The 14,012-nt window shown below is 38.2% G+C and overlaps 1 protein-coding gene across 1 annotated transcript; it reads left to right on the top strand.

Annotated features, from left to right (window-relative positions):
• LOC110430725 lies at nucleotides 9,651–10,334 on the top strand. Its single transcript, XM_021448583.1, has one exon. The coding sequence runs from the start codon at nucleotides 9,756–9,758 to the stop codon at nucleotides 10,101–10,103; it is 348 nt and encodes a 115-aa protein (XP_021304258.1). The 5' UTR covers nucleotides 9,651–9,755; the 3' UTR covers nucleotides 10,104–10,334.

Raw genomic sequence — 14,012 nt, 5'->3', positions numbered from 1 at the left:
GACATGAATAAATGCAGATACGTTCTATTGTGCTTGTGCCATAAAGGATGATGGAACCTCAAATAAAATATATTGATGAGTTCTAGCCAACCAATGGGAGGAAACGTTCCAAAACAAAAAAAGACCTTGAAGTGCCTTTCCAAATCAAAATCAAAGTTCCAGGAATCCTAGAAAAATATCCTCCCACAGCGATGGGACAATTTTTGGTGGCACAATGCCTTGCATATAGTTGTTTTTAGCTTTGAACATTAGCTACTGCATACTTTTCCATATGCAGTGAGGAGCAACAAAACTAGAAGCCCCAACTTGTTGCTTCCTCCACCCATGATAAGTTCTGATAGGTCATGGTCTCATGAATTTAATCGGAACATGGGAAATATTGATACTTAAAGTTTCCAACTTGCATTCTTAATTTGGCTTCGATGATACATTTAGTCCTTATCCTTATTAACTTTGTGCTGCTGAAATGTGGACGGTAGTATTTGCTAGTTTTAGTACAAATTTGAGCATGAAAGTGTTACACTTGTGTATTTCTAGTTAGCAACTTGCATAGGTGCATGCTTCATTTTGCAACTTGCAAATGAGACTTCCATGATATAATTTACTTGCGAGTTGGTGCAGACAAAATGTGGACCATGGGGTGTCACTTCTAATTTTAGTACAAGTGGTTCAGGTAGTGTGGTTAGCAGATGTTTCAGTAGAATAACTGATTATCATGTTAAGCAGATTATCCAAAACTGTGTCCTCAGTCCTCGGTAATCCTTTCCTTGGTACCTTTTTAGAACTGCTAGTAGTTTGGTTGATTGATTAATATTGGCGGAGAAAACTATAAACAAACTAACATGACAGCTTACCTGTCAGGCTGTCACTTGGTTCACCCATACTAGAGGCATATTCCAGCGGTTTCTATTTGATATTATAAATATCACTGTATAAAGCATATATTCAGGCAGGTGAAGCTTAGATATATTTCTTAGAATAAAACCGTATTAGGAAAAGGTGTTCCTAGGATTTGTAAAAAAGAAAAGGTACTGGTATCCAAATGCTAAACAATTGGCTGGCGATTGCTGTGGTCCTCCCATTAGTCATCTCCTTTTGAAGTACACCTTTTGAACTAAATTAGTGATACAACTTACAACCTGTGTATATAAAGAAGGGAGCTGGCTCAAGAAGTGAGGCAGTCTTAGCTGTGAGTAGCTGCAAGTAACTTGTCTACCGAGTTCTCAGCCCCCTAATCCCACTCCAAGCTAGCAACCACCATATTTTTCCTTGTAAACTTCATGGCCATTTTGTCGAAAACCAGTGTTGTGTTCATGTTGCTTCTCAGTGCTATTTTCTTGGTGCAGCTCTCTGCGCCAGCTCATGCGAGGAAGCTGGAAGTGATGAGGGTGCCTATCCGCAGCATGCGTCCTCCATGCACCCCAAGGAGTGTTCTGCAGGAGACTGCTACTCAGACCGAGTCTACCACTCCAGGTCATAGCCCCAGCATTGGCCATAATAGTCCTCCGAATTGAAATGCTCTCTGCATGAAGTCATCTGTATCTGGAATATATGTACCCCGATTATCTCAAGCTTATGTGGTGTTTCCTTGAGATCCTATGGTTTTGTTTAAACTTGAAAGGCATAAGGGATGCCATGGAGGCAACCTGAGTTTTTGTTTCTTTTCCTTTTAGATCCACCACCAGTAACACCTGAGCATGCATGCATGCTTTCATGGTTTATTTTTCCACTCTTGTGTGAAAGACTTACTAAACATGAGGATGTGTAGCCGTGTCTCTTTTGTAACTGTAAGCTGTTACTCGATGCTGTAAACTTGAGGAGGTGTACAACTGTAACCTGATCTTGTTTAAAGTTTTCCTACAAGATGAAATAGCTTTGCTTGTTTTTGTGTGTGTGCAATTTGATCTAAACACCTAGAATAATTACAGTTCTGTTCTGCATGCCTTTTCCTTATCTATATATGCAATGTCATGTCTTCGTCCTTTGTTGCATCTGCTTGCACGTTTCAGGGCTTCCCCAGCATGCCATGTTGGCGTGCTGCCCCAACCTCCGCCTCTGCATCGAAATTCCATGTCACTCAGTTTGCTGGTCTCACAAATGGTCATAGTACAGTGCCCATACCTAACACATAGTAGAAGAAAACACTCAAGAATGCATTTTGACAGAGAGAATTGTGCCTTGGGAGAAAGAGAAAAGAGAAAAAGTGTTGCATGCATGCCCTCTTTCCTCCACGGTTGCAAGGCGACGAGACATGAGAAACTATGCATGTATGGATGAATGGTAGTCTTCTTTTCCCCCTTCTTACAAACGTGGAGCCTAACTTAGGGCTTATTTGATTCATGACCAAAACGTGCCATGCCGCAGGTTGGTCATGCCACAGTTTTTCTAGCAGCTGTTTGGTTCGCTGCCACAGCTACATTGTGTCATACTTTCTTATCACACCCTGTCCCACACGTCATAATGTGGAGCTAATGTCTATACATGATTGTCTTATGCTGGTGGAGCCAGAAACTTCTTAGAGCCCGAATGATTCTTGGGCAATATTTCTCTACAATACAATTTTTTTTTTCCTTTGCGCTTTGCCGAGGAGCCCGAGCAGCCTCCGCCAGTGCCATCTGGCATGTTCTCCAAAGTAAGATAGCGATATCTCTATGCAAAAATCTTGTTGTAAGCCTAGGAAAAGAAAAGAAGTGTTAGGTTTATATCCGTAGCTGCTTTTTTGTTGCATTTCTTTTTGAACGAATACTACACATGGTAATTAATGAAGTACGATGTCGTTCAAAATTAATTTTCCACTAAAAGGAATTAAATTCAATTTAAAGGATTTCGATGATTGCTACTTCAATCCCTCCTCTAAACTAATTAATTAGCTTTTCCTAAGTGTCATATATTTAAAAAAACAGTCATCCTTTCTTGATTAAAGGGAGTACCTATGAACAAGAATGCAAAAACAACAGCTCAAAAGGTCATCATAGTCACAAAACAAAAGATGTGCATAAAAGAGCGTATAGTGTTTATGAATCTCCTGAACGACGAGCTGTCCAGTGATTATCCGTACCACGATGTAACATCTATTGGGGCCAAATAAAGCAAAAGCATGCGGTCGGAGTGCATTGTAATATGATAGATGATATATTATAAGAAATAAAGTACCAAGAGGCGCACACACCACCACTACACTAAACACTAGACACCAGCCACCATTTGGTCCCGGTTTACAACAAACAAATAGCACTGTCCTAGGTTAGCATTTGCGCTCATCATCATGCACGTTAATGCATGCATCTCCTTTTTCAGAAAAAGTAAACCTAGTTGTTTCTAAAAATTGACCAGCAACACGTAGTGATTGAGAAAAGATACTTCCAAATTAAGGCATGTGGGAGTCGCGATAGGTTATTTTTAACACATCTCCTTGGTTATTTAATGTTTTCTTGAGATAGGAATCTCCATTAAGTGTGTTCAGCCATGTAATAACAAAAGGGAAATGTTGAGTAGTGTGCAATGTTGTAAGATGATGGTAAAGTATGGGGATGACCATCCTTAAGTTCTTGAGTATATGAGAAGGTAAGGTGTGACACAAGGTTAGTGACTTCATTAATTTAGGGCAATCAATTTGATTTGGTGTATAGCTTATGTGAGGCTCTAAATTATGAGGCTTTTCTTTAAAAGCTGCATGAAATGCTCTAAGATTTGCTAGGAATTTTATGCCTAACAAAAAGAATAACAATGCCACACATATTATGTCATTTCATATATGTCCTTTTCAGTATGCATTTTCGAGAAACTATGGCGTTACTAGAGCAAAGCTTCATGCAATATTTTGATGAGCACCGTATGCATTGTACGAGGAGGAAGAGGAATTACATTAATTTCTATAATAAACTAAGTGTTTTCCTAAAATGTATGTTCAGTTACACCTTTTTAGCTTAATAATGAATAAATCGTTATGAATTTATAGAAGCGTATATATGAGTAGTATGTGTTTACGTGACTACATGGTCAATAGATTTCGTGTTAGAAAATACTTCCAATATATGTTTGTTAGAAATCCAGTAATCAACTTATGTTAGAAATCCAGTAACAAATTATGTTTTGTAGACATTACTATCTACTTCCCTCCGTTTTGACTTTTCTAAATACACAATATTTTTTATTATGCATCTAGACTTAGTGTGTATCTAGTTGCATAACAAAAAATATATACTTCAAAAAACCAAAACTACTTACAATTTGGAATTTAGAGAGTATCTTAAATGATCAAGCATGCAACCTCCGTTTAAAAAGAGTGTCACTCTAGGTATGAAATTGGACAGCAAAAAGAGTGTCACTTAGCTATGAATTTGGACTCTTTTTGGGATGGAGGGGTGTACTTGATAACATGCGCATGTAATCAACAACTCGCCAACATTGAGCAGCTGATGAACTGACTTGTTTGCAGCAAGAAAGAATGGTGAACTTACATTATTTAACCCTCTACAATCAGCAACGATATATTTTCACCGTCACTCCACACAGCTGTTTGGTGAGTGAGAGTCTGAGGTCAAGCCGACAAAAACACAGTAGAGCATCTGCACGTACACATAGCTGACTCAGCATCTCAGCCCTAATGCTGCAATGCATCTCCTTTACAATAAAGAAAGCCTTGTCGTTTCCAAAACTTGACCAGCAGCAACTAGTGCTAGGCAATACTGTTTCCCAAATGTAGCATGCGGCTAAGCAGCCATATTTTATATTGTTCGGCAATTGAGTGAAGTAATATCACCATTAGCTTGCATTAGGAAATATAAATATAATACAGGTTTAGTGTGTGGCAAAACAAAGCTGATTAGATTGCTGTTTTCATGTAAAGCTGCTTTAATTCTGCTGCATACACATATCTGTCTGTGCATGCTAGCTGATGAACTAGCGACCTAGCGTAGCATATAGATATATAGGCCAGAGCAGTTCATCAAGTACATATGCTATCAAATATTCTCTCCATTTAAAAATAGATTTTGTTATACAATCAGTGATGAGTATTACAAAACTTTAAAAGCTTTCAAATCATAAATATTCTCTTTGTTCTTAGGCGAACCTTGATTTAGCATAAATTCGTGCGATCAAGCTTTAAAACTTTGATGGCCTGTACACAAAAAATGTTACACATAACATTATTAGTATAATAATGAATTGTAGGCATCTTGGCTTTTCTAAATACATAATTTTTGCTATGCATCTTGACATAGCGTGCATATATGTCTAGATACATAGCAAACAACATACATCTAGAAAACCTAAAATATGACTCATAGTTTGTTTTTTTAGGGGAGGGGGAGCAACTAGAAACGAAGGGTGAAACATCATTTTCACTTTGGACTTGAGAACAAGTTAAGGTGTGTTGCACTATGTGGCGCAATGTCGTGGTCTATTTCTTGTGCTTATGTCTTCTGCACATTGCGATCTGATCTGTCTTTTCAGCTACGAGGATTCAGATATTTGCCTTTTGGGCCTTGTTTAGTTCACTCTGAAAACCAAAAAGTTTTCAAGATTCCCCGTCACATTGAATCTTGTGACAAATGCATGAAACATTAAATATAGACGAAAACAAAAACTAATTATAGAGTTCAGTTGTAAATCACGAGACGAATCTTTTGATCCTAGTTAGTCTATGATTGGATAATATTTGTCACAAACAAACGAAAGTGCTACAGTACCGAAAAGTTTTCACTTTTCGGAACTAAACAAGGCCTTGCTCACACCTGCAAAGCCGATAGGCGTGCATGTTACCTGACTTGCTGTGGGCTATCTTATAATTTAGTCTTTTATATACTCGTTCGTACACGTACTATGCTTTCAGCTTTATATATACTTGTTCGTACACGTACATGCTTTTAGTGGCACCATCAATCGTGGTTCGTGGATTGCATGATCTCCTCCATCTGCATCATCTTCAATTCAGAGTTTTGTATTCTTGATAAGAACAAAGGCATGCATTAGAATTCAGAAAGAAAAATACCTCTCTCAGTTTTTGTGACATCATCTCCTGTCGTCTTGCACTACAGCAGCATCAGTGTAACCAAGAAAATCTTGTGTTTGATTGTATTGTCTCCAACGTATGCTAGCCAGCTATCCTTGGATCAGGGGCCATTAATTCATTTGTTTTTTCAAAAATTTTTATTAAAGGGAACGGCTTGGAGGAATATGGCATATAATTTCTTCAGAATATGTGTCGATTTTCATATTTTTGTTTCTCCAAAATATGGTGTTTATCAACTCTTAAATTAGTATGATGAGGAAAAAAAAGAAGTCATCTCTAATAATTTCCATTATTTTTATCTTAAAAGGTTTTTTTCTCGGCGCTTTTTTTCATGACTTGGTCTCATGTTTTGTATCAGGAACCTGAATTTGTTTCAGTATGCGTTTAAGATCTTCCACTAGATCTTTCTCTTTTTCATTTTTCTCATCTGAAACCCTTTCTTTCTTCCTGCTTACTAGACAGGCCGAGAAACTCATGCGTGCTTGGGATAAATTTTTGCGAGGTTAGAAAAGATGAGGAAGAAAGATGCCAAACAATATTGGAGATGCATGGTTTTTTCTTATTTTGCCAAAAAAATAAAGATGGAAAAGCTGGATGGCAAACTGTTGGAATGCTCTAATGATATCCAAACATAGGGTAAGCAACCTCAATAGCTTGACTATTTTTATTTTTAGGCTATTTTAGAATCTGTATAGCAAAACATAAATTTCAAAAGATGTGCTATCTTGTTTTGTAAAATAGAAAGTTGGTTATCCCATGATGTTAGGTGGCCAGCTTTGTTCGTTTGGCTGATGGCTTATTTGTTGTGAGAGAAAAACACTACTGAATGGCTGACATATTCGACTGATAAGCTCATGACGGAGTTTGAAATTTGGTCAGCTGACGGAGTTACATCTTGTTTAATCATAAGTCTTATTCAAAATTTTTACATAAATATTATATATTTTGTTAAGATCTATTTATCATTAGAGATACTTTACTAATGATTTATTTATTTTATAATTTACATAAAATTTTTGAATAAGACGAACGGTCAAACATGATTTCTAAAAGTAAAAAACGTCACTCTTTTTGGGACGGAGGGAGTACAGTGCTAATATTTCCTCACCCCTAAAAAGAATGCAGCTGTAGCTTCCTAATAAGTCAAATAATATCAAGTTTGAACAAATATATAAAAATAATAATATTTATTAACCTATTAAGTATTATAGACTAAGCATGAAATATATATTTTTATAATAAATATATTAAATATATTATATTTTTAATAAATATAGTTAAACTTGAGATTCTTTAACTTTAAGAGAGACGATATTTATATTTTTTTGGATGAAGTGAATAGTTTTTAATGACCCCACCTATTTTTAAATGTATAATTGGTGATCATCTAGCCTGGATTCGTCCCTTATGACACCATTGACTTTTTTCATTGGTGTGACTATTTGTCTTTTCTAAAAATATCTGTACAAACAGACAAACATTCAAGCATGATACTTAATTAGCTAAGGAATTCAATAGATACTACTCCCTCCGTCCTAAATTATAAGTTATTCCAAAAATCTTAGAGAGTCAAAGTTTTTCATATTTGACCAAATTTATAAAGCAAAATAATAACATTTTTGGAACCAACTAAGTATCATTAGATACTTTGTTAGTTATATTTCATAGTGTACCAATTTTATGACATAAATCTTTATATTTTTTCTCTATATTTTTGGTCAAACTTGAAAATGCTTTGACTCTTCAAGATTCTTGGAATGACTTATAATTTGGAACGGATGGAGAGTCAGTGGTAACATATTAAATATAGAGGGATTATATTTAGGAGCTATAGATTGCAGCGAATAAACTGCTAAAGAGTCTAGTTTATCTTTTATTTTGCTAAGATGAAGGTTAGTTTCAGGAAGTACACCATTGTCATCAAATGACGCCTTATATTTTGACCAAGGAAAATAGCCAAGCTAAGGAACCAAGTCTTGGGGAAATTGCAATAACTGCCACGACAAATATTGTTGCAATTGAATGCCAGTGTCAATAATCTCTACTGGTTCAAGTTCAACTGCCCTCCGTGAACGAATAATCCAATGCAAGATGAGCTGCTTTATGGGATGTCTATACTCCCTCCATTTTTAAAACTAAAAACACAACTTTTATTTACCTTTTTAATGCAGTTGACTATGAGTTTTTTTTTTAAAAAATGTGTGTAAGTAATATCTTTATGACAGATCTAATATTGTCAGTCAAAGTCTGGGCAATGGTGACATATATTTAAAATAGTGGCTATATATATGTTGCTAGGGAGAAACTGTTGAATTTTAGTTTATCTCTTTTCTTCTTTTAGGATCAAACATCAAAGTTAGTTTCAAAACTACACAGTGTCAAATAATGTTGGTGCCTTTATATTTTGAAAAGGTACCAAGAAAAATAGCCAGACCAAGGAAACCAATTGAATTGAATGCTACTGCCAAACTGCCAAAAATCAGCACTGGTTCAACAATCCTTGACACCCCATGAATGATGCAATGCACTTTGATAACCAGCTTATGCTACTCTCTCCATTCTAAATTATAAGACATTTTGACTTTCTAGATATGTATCTTTTGCTATGCACATTATGTCTAGATACATAGTATAAGCAAGCAACATATGTAAAAACATACGACGTCATTGACTTTTCTCATATTTTGACCATTCATCTTTTTCTAATATTTTTTTGGTCTAATAATCTTTTTCTAATAAATAAGTATGTTTTTATGACAGATGTATTTATACTGAACTAAGAAGTTGAATATGTATTGTCCGTCAAAGTATGACCAAAAGGGTCAACAGTAACATATGATATATATCTAAAACAGGGGACCGAGCTATAGATTGCAGGGGAGAAACTCTTAAAGTTTAGTACTCATTTAGTTTAGATTACCTCATTCGATCTTCTGCTGAGGTCAAAGTTAGTTTTTTTTTTTCAAACCTACACCACGTCAAATGTTTTCAAAGCTACGCCAGGTCAAAGTTCCTTTGCAGTATTTTTTTTTTGACTGAAACCTTTGCAGTATATTTTGAAAAGATGCTCAGGAAAAATATGCAGTAGCTGCCAAAGCAACGAGTTTGTTGCAATTGAATGCTATATATCGTCAACAATTAATCTCTACTGGTTCAACAGCCATCCTCTCGCTCGACCCTCCATGAATTAATGATCCAATTCAATTCAATTTTGATGATGATACGCTTATGCTTATGCAAGCAATACAAGCAGCCAAACATCACATGATCATCTCTTGTTGCATATATACTATCTAGCTAACATCTGCCCCGGCTGTCAGTCACTACCGCAATCAATGTGTGGTTCATCTCCATTGCTCAACTGCTGACCTTGATCGAGAGTTGAGAGTGCTTAAATTTGATGCCGGCCTTGCATGGCGTCAGTCAACTGCTGACAGCGCCATACGTTTCGTCCTGTCCTGAAACCTATTTGACCATGCAGCTGTGCTCGATCTGGTGGCGATAGATGGTTATGGAGCTGAGCCTTCGATCTCAGATCGTCTCTCCCAGGAGAAATCGGAGTAAATGCTATGGCTGCCGCGTCCTCCTTATAAGGGGTTCGCTGCTGGAAGCCTAGCCGCGTCGTCAGTCAGTTCATCACTGCCTTCTCTAGCTGGCTAGTGCTTCGTCGTCGTCGTCTCCTGCACGCGGCTAGCTGCAGCCTGCAGCTCGATCCCGTGCAAAGTGATAGCTAGCTCTCATGGCCTCGCTTGGCAAGCTCGTCCTCGTCGCCGGCCTGGCCTTCCTGGTGCTGGCTAGCCAGGATCAGGGCCATGGAGGGCCAGCCGGCGGCGGGGGCCCGGCCATTGGAGCAGCAGCTGCTGCTGCTCCTCCAGCGCCGGAGGTTTTAATCACCACCCAGCTTCCGCAACCGTTGTCCGCGGCGGTGGCGGTGAGCAAGCGGGTCCTCATCCCTATCCCTACGTCCGGGCCGTCCAACAAGAGGAACTCCGAGGTGAACCACGAGAAGCCGTCGGCGGCGGCGCAGTCGGGCGGCCGCCGCCGCACCCGCGCCATGGACGGCGGCCGCCGCCTCGGGTCCCCGTGACGCGGCCGGTGGGTTCTTGGGAGAGCGTGCATGCCTTGAGGGCAGCAGAGATCTCAAGGCTCACATAGTGTGTGTGTCTGCTTCGTTCACTAGAAAGAAATTTGCGCAGATTTCATGGAGTACTAGTATTATTGTGATCATTAGTTTCTCGTCGATTTCGAGTGTGCATGAGTTGTCTGTAAGATCTGCCAATGTTTCTTTCTGGTGTAATAATACATTCTGAAGCTAAGATTGGTGCTCATTCTCTACCTAATGAATCACAGCAACGACGTGCGCTATATGTCATCTTGTTGTCTTATGATACGATCTTTGCTCCAGCGGAAAGAAACCTATAAGTACCATTAATTGCTGTTGAAATAGTGTTTAAAACAAGGTTCTATATATATAAATCTCTGGCTGTGCTGCCACTATAGCTGTTTTGGACGAAATAATGTCCTAGCCCGACTGCCCGAGAGAATGATAAAATGACATTTTGGTTTAAAACCAGGAACTAAGACAGGTGTGCCGTGCTCAGGCCAAGCAATTTCCTGTTGGTGTTGCGGTGTTGCCTTCAGTTTTTCAGGCACAGTCTCCCATCGATTTGCTGTTCAGGTGATCGTCCTGGTTGTTCTGATTTTCAGGGTACAGAGTTGAGAACTCTACTAGTGCTAGAGACACCATGAGACAGTACCATTGGGACCAAATTAAATGAGGTTTAGGAATTAAGAGTACAATGTATATATGTTGCCAACTGATATGCACACCGACGCTACACATAACAAAAGAAACTAGAGCAAACATACAGAACTTCTGAAACGGACTGGGCTGTCAACACTTAAACCTAATAGCCATTAAGAATACCACATAAGCCATGGAAGAATGAGATCGATTGCAACATCTAGAAAGGAATACAAGTCTTAGGTAAATACTTCAATAGAAATCGTGAGTCAATGCAAATATGCAATGGCTTGCAGATACCAACTATGAAGAATATGCGGAGACTCACAAATAACCCCTATTAAAGAAACATACAGTAAACTGTATATGCTAAACTTAGGGGACACAAGGGAAGATATAGGAAACATTTTTCACTTTTACTTTGGTTTTGTTCATGATAGTATATATTATCATTCTCAAATAGAAGTGACATATTATTTGTAATGTAACATCTTGTGCGCACTACATAACGGCCTAACTTTATAGGATCTAATCATGGCGTCACCATTCCTAAACAAGTTGTCGGGTTATTTGTAACGTAACATCTTGTGCGCACAATATAACCTAATTTTTAGGATCTTAAAACGTCACTACTATTTAATATAAGTTGTCGGGTTGTTGGCAACATAATATTCTGCATGCATTATATAACCTAACCTATAGGATCTTGTGATAGCGTCATCTTTGGGTGTCGTGACTTGCAAGATAACACTAAAGCTATAACTATGTCATCCCGACAAAAAGAGACAATTTCGCTTCTAGGGTTTTACAACAGAGTACGTCATTCTCCATAAATGATCAAGTCCCGACAAAAAATGACAATTTCTCTTCTACGCTTTTATGACAGAGTACGTCATTCAACATCATCTATAAATGATGAAGCACCAACAAAAATAGACAATTTCACATCTAGGTTTTACGACAAAGTACGTCATTCTCTATAAATGATCAAGCCCCGACAAAAAATGGGCAATTTTGCTTCTAGGATTTTATGATAGAGTCACTCTCTATAAATGATCGAGCCCTAATAAAAGTAAACTCATCAATAATATCGTGCAACATTACATATTTAAGGTACTTGAATGAGTACCACAAAGGAAATACATATAAAATCTTAAACCTATAGTAGCAGTACACATAGACATGAAAGGGCTAGGGCTCCTAGTCTCTCAACGCATACTTCCAAATTCCACTCCATCTCCTGCTACAATGATGCTCTTCACATGCCTATGATGATCCTCTATAAACTTGCTCTTCACACTATCTTCCTAACCCCGCAATGCGTTCTCCGATTGTTGCCTACAACTTTTGTCAGATTAAGTTGTTGCTCCTTCTCTACTAGAGACTCTGACACCCTACGAGGCTATAGTTTACCATGACATGGAGGGATGCTATGGATGAATAGTCTAGGGCAACATTCTAGGATCGTGTGTTGGGGAAAACCCTTAGGAAAGAAAGCTTTCTTTAATGGACTATGGTCTAGAGTAAGTGATATGCTAGATGGACAAAGGAGGCAAGGTCTGTCATAATTCTCGATGCAAGTTACATTTGGAATCACCAGAATAATTGTGTCTTTGATTGGGCATCACATAATATTGCAACACAACTTGTTTATTATTGATGAGATGAGCCTTTGGGGCTAACTGTTTCCTTCCTAGTTGCTCTGTCACAAGAAGTTGTTTAGTTGGGTTAATTCCCTGGTCAAGTTTAGGTTTCTCTTTAGAAATCTAAGCTATGTTTTTAAGGGAGTGGTGTTGTAAGTGTGCAAGTTGTACGGGTCTATCATTTTTCTTCTTAATATAATGATACTCTCTAACAAATTAGGAAGTAATTGTGATGAGACGTGGCTTTCCTACGACTATTATTCTCCCGAAATAGAATTATGAAACATAGTAGAGACTCTAAAATGAATTCCCTAAATTTATAAAATGTTTGATCATTTTCATGATCAGAGAGTCATCACCTGCCTACCCTGACAGCCTCTCATTCTCTCACTCGTCTCTCTTCGTTGTCGCCTCCACAGAGAGCATGTGTTGCCATGTTGTGGGGCACTTGACCTAGCCTAATCCATTGGAAAATCAAGCCCAACCCACCCTTCATCAACACCCATCCCTTATATCACCGGTGGATCTAACAACTAGCAAGGGCCTATACAGGCCCCTGCAGTCGTCTCTCCTTAAACTTGAGCTCACTCTCATTAGTGAGTGTAATGATGGTCTTCGCTAGAGCCTACATTGATGTGCTCCTATATTTTGTTGGTACATTTAGCTTCAACATCTCCTCGCCGAATCCTACTCGCCACCACAAGCAGGCCTACGTACCTTCCTCCTTGTCGTTCTTTGGAACCATGTTTGTGTAGGTGAAACTGAGAAGGGCCAAACCTTAGCACTTAGCAGTCAGGTTTATGAAATGTTGGGTTCAAGGATTGGGGATATGGAATGTGAACGTGGTACATCACTTTTAAAAGTCATGGTACAAATGGATATACCTATTTCCATTGTTCCTTCAAGAGATGGCACATGCACCTAGTATTGTCAAAACGATGAACATGTTCTATTTTGATAATGCATTTTGAGGCAAAACTTGTTCCAATGTATATCTTTATTATTTCATCCGCTGTCTATAAACTATTTACACAAACAAACATGACATAGAATCTAAATGCATAATGAGAAAGAGAAACATGATGGGAAAGAGAAATAGACGGTGGGGTGGGATGCCACACTGTCCTAAGATGATTGCTCGCAATAAGATGGCTGCTAGCGCTAGGGAGTAAGGGGCAGCTAGGGATGAAAACGATCGGAAACAATTAATAGGAGGCCAAATCACTTTTATTTCATTTTTTCTCGAAAACGAAATCAGTACGATATTGTCGGAAACGAATACATCGCCGATATTCGGTAATTTTGAAAACGATAATAGTCGATCGGAATATCGATAACAATCGAAATCCATGAGAACAATATCCTAAAAATGATAAACACGCCAAACCGTCGAACATGAAAAAATTTATACAACTCGACCTGTCTCACGTGACAATGATAAATAAATTCACAGTTGACAAGATCATAAGCTGAAACCACACAGTACACACCATCTTAGGTCTCAAACAGTAGCAAACCACGCAACAGTACAATAATTCTTGACAAAGACACAATATAAACGATCATGTTCCAAGTTAATTCGACATAGCATAGTGATCAAAACATGAAA

The sequence above is a fragment of the Sorghum bicolor genome, chromosome 10 (genome assembly GCF_000003195.3).
Source record: "Sorghum bicolor cultivar BTx623 chromosome 10, Sorghum_bicolor_NCBIv3, whole genome shotgun sequence".
NCBI classification, from domain to species: domain Eukaryota; kingdom Viridiplantae; phylum Streptophyta; class Magnoliopsida; order Poales; family Poaceae; genus Sorghum; species Sorghum bicolor.
This window is presented reverse-complemented; position numbering and strand designations above follow the sequence as displayed.

Coding starts and splice junctions, on each gene's coding strand:
- LOC110430725 (XM_021448583.1), top strand. CDS start 9,756: ATGGCCTCGCTTGGCAAGCTCGTCCTCGTCGCCGGCCTGGCCTTCCTG.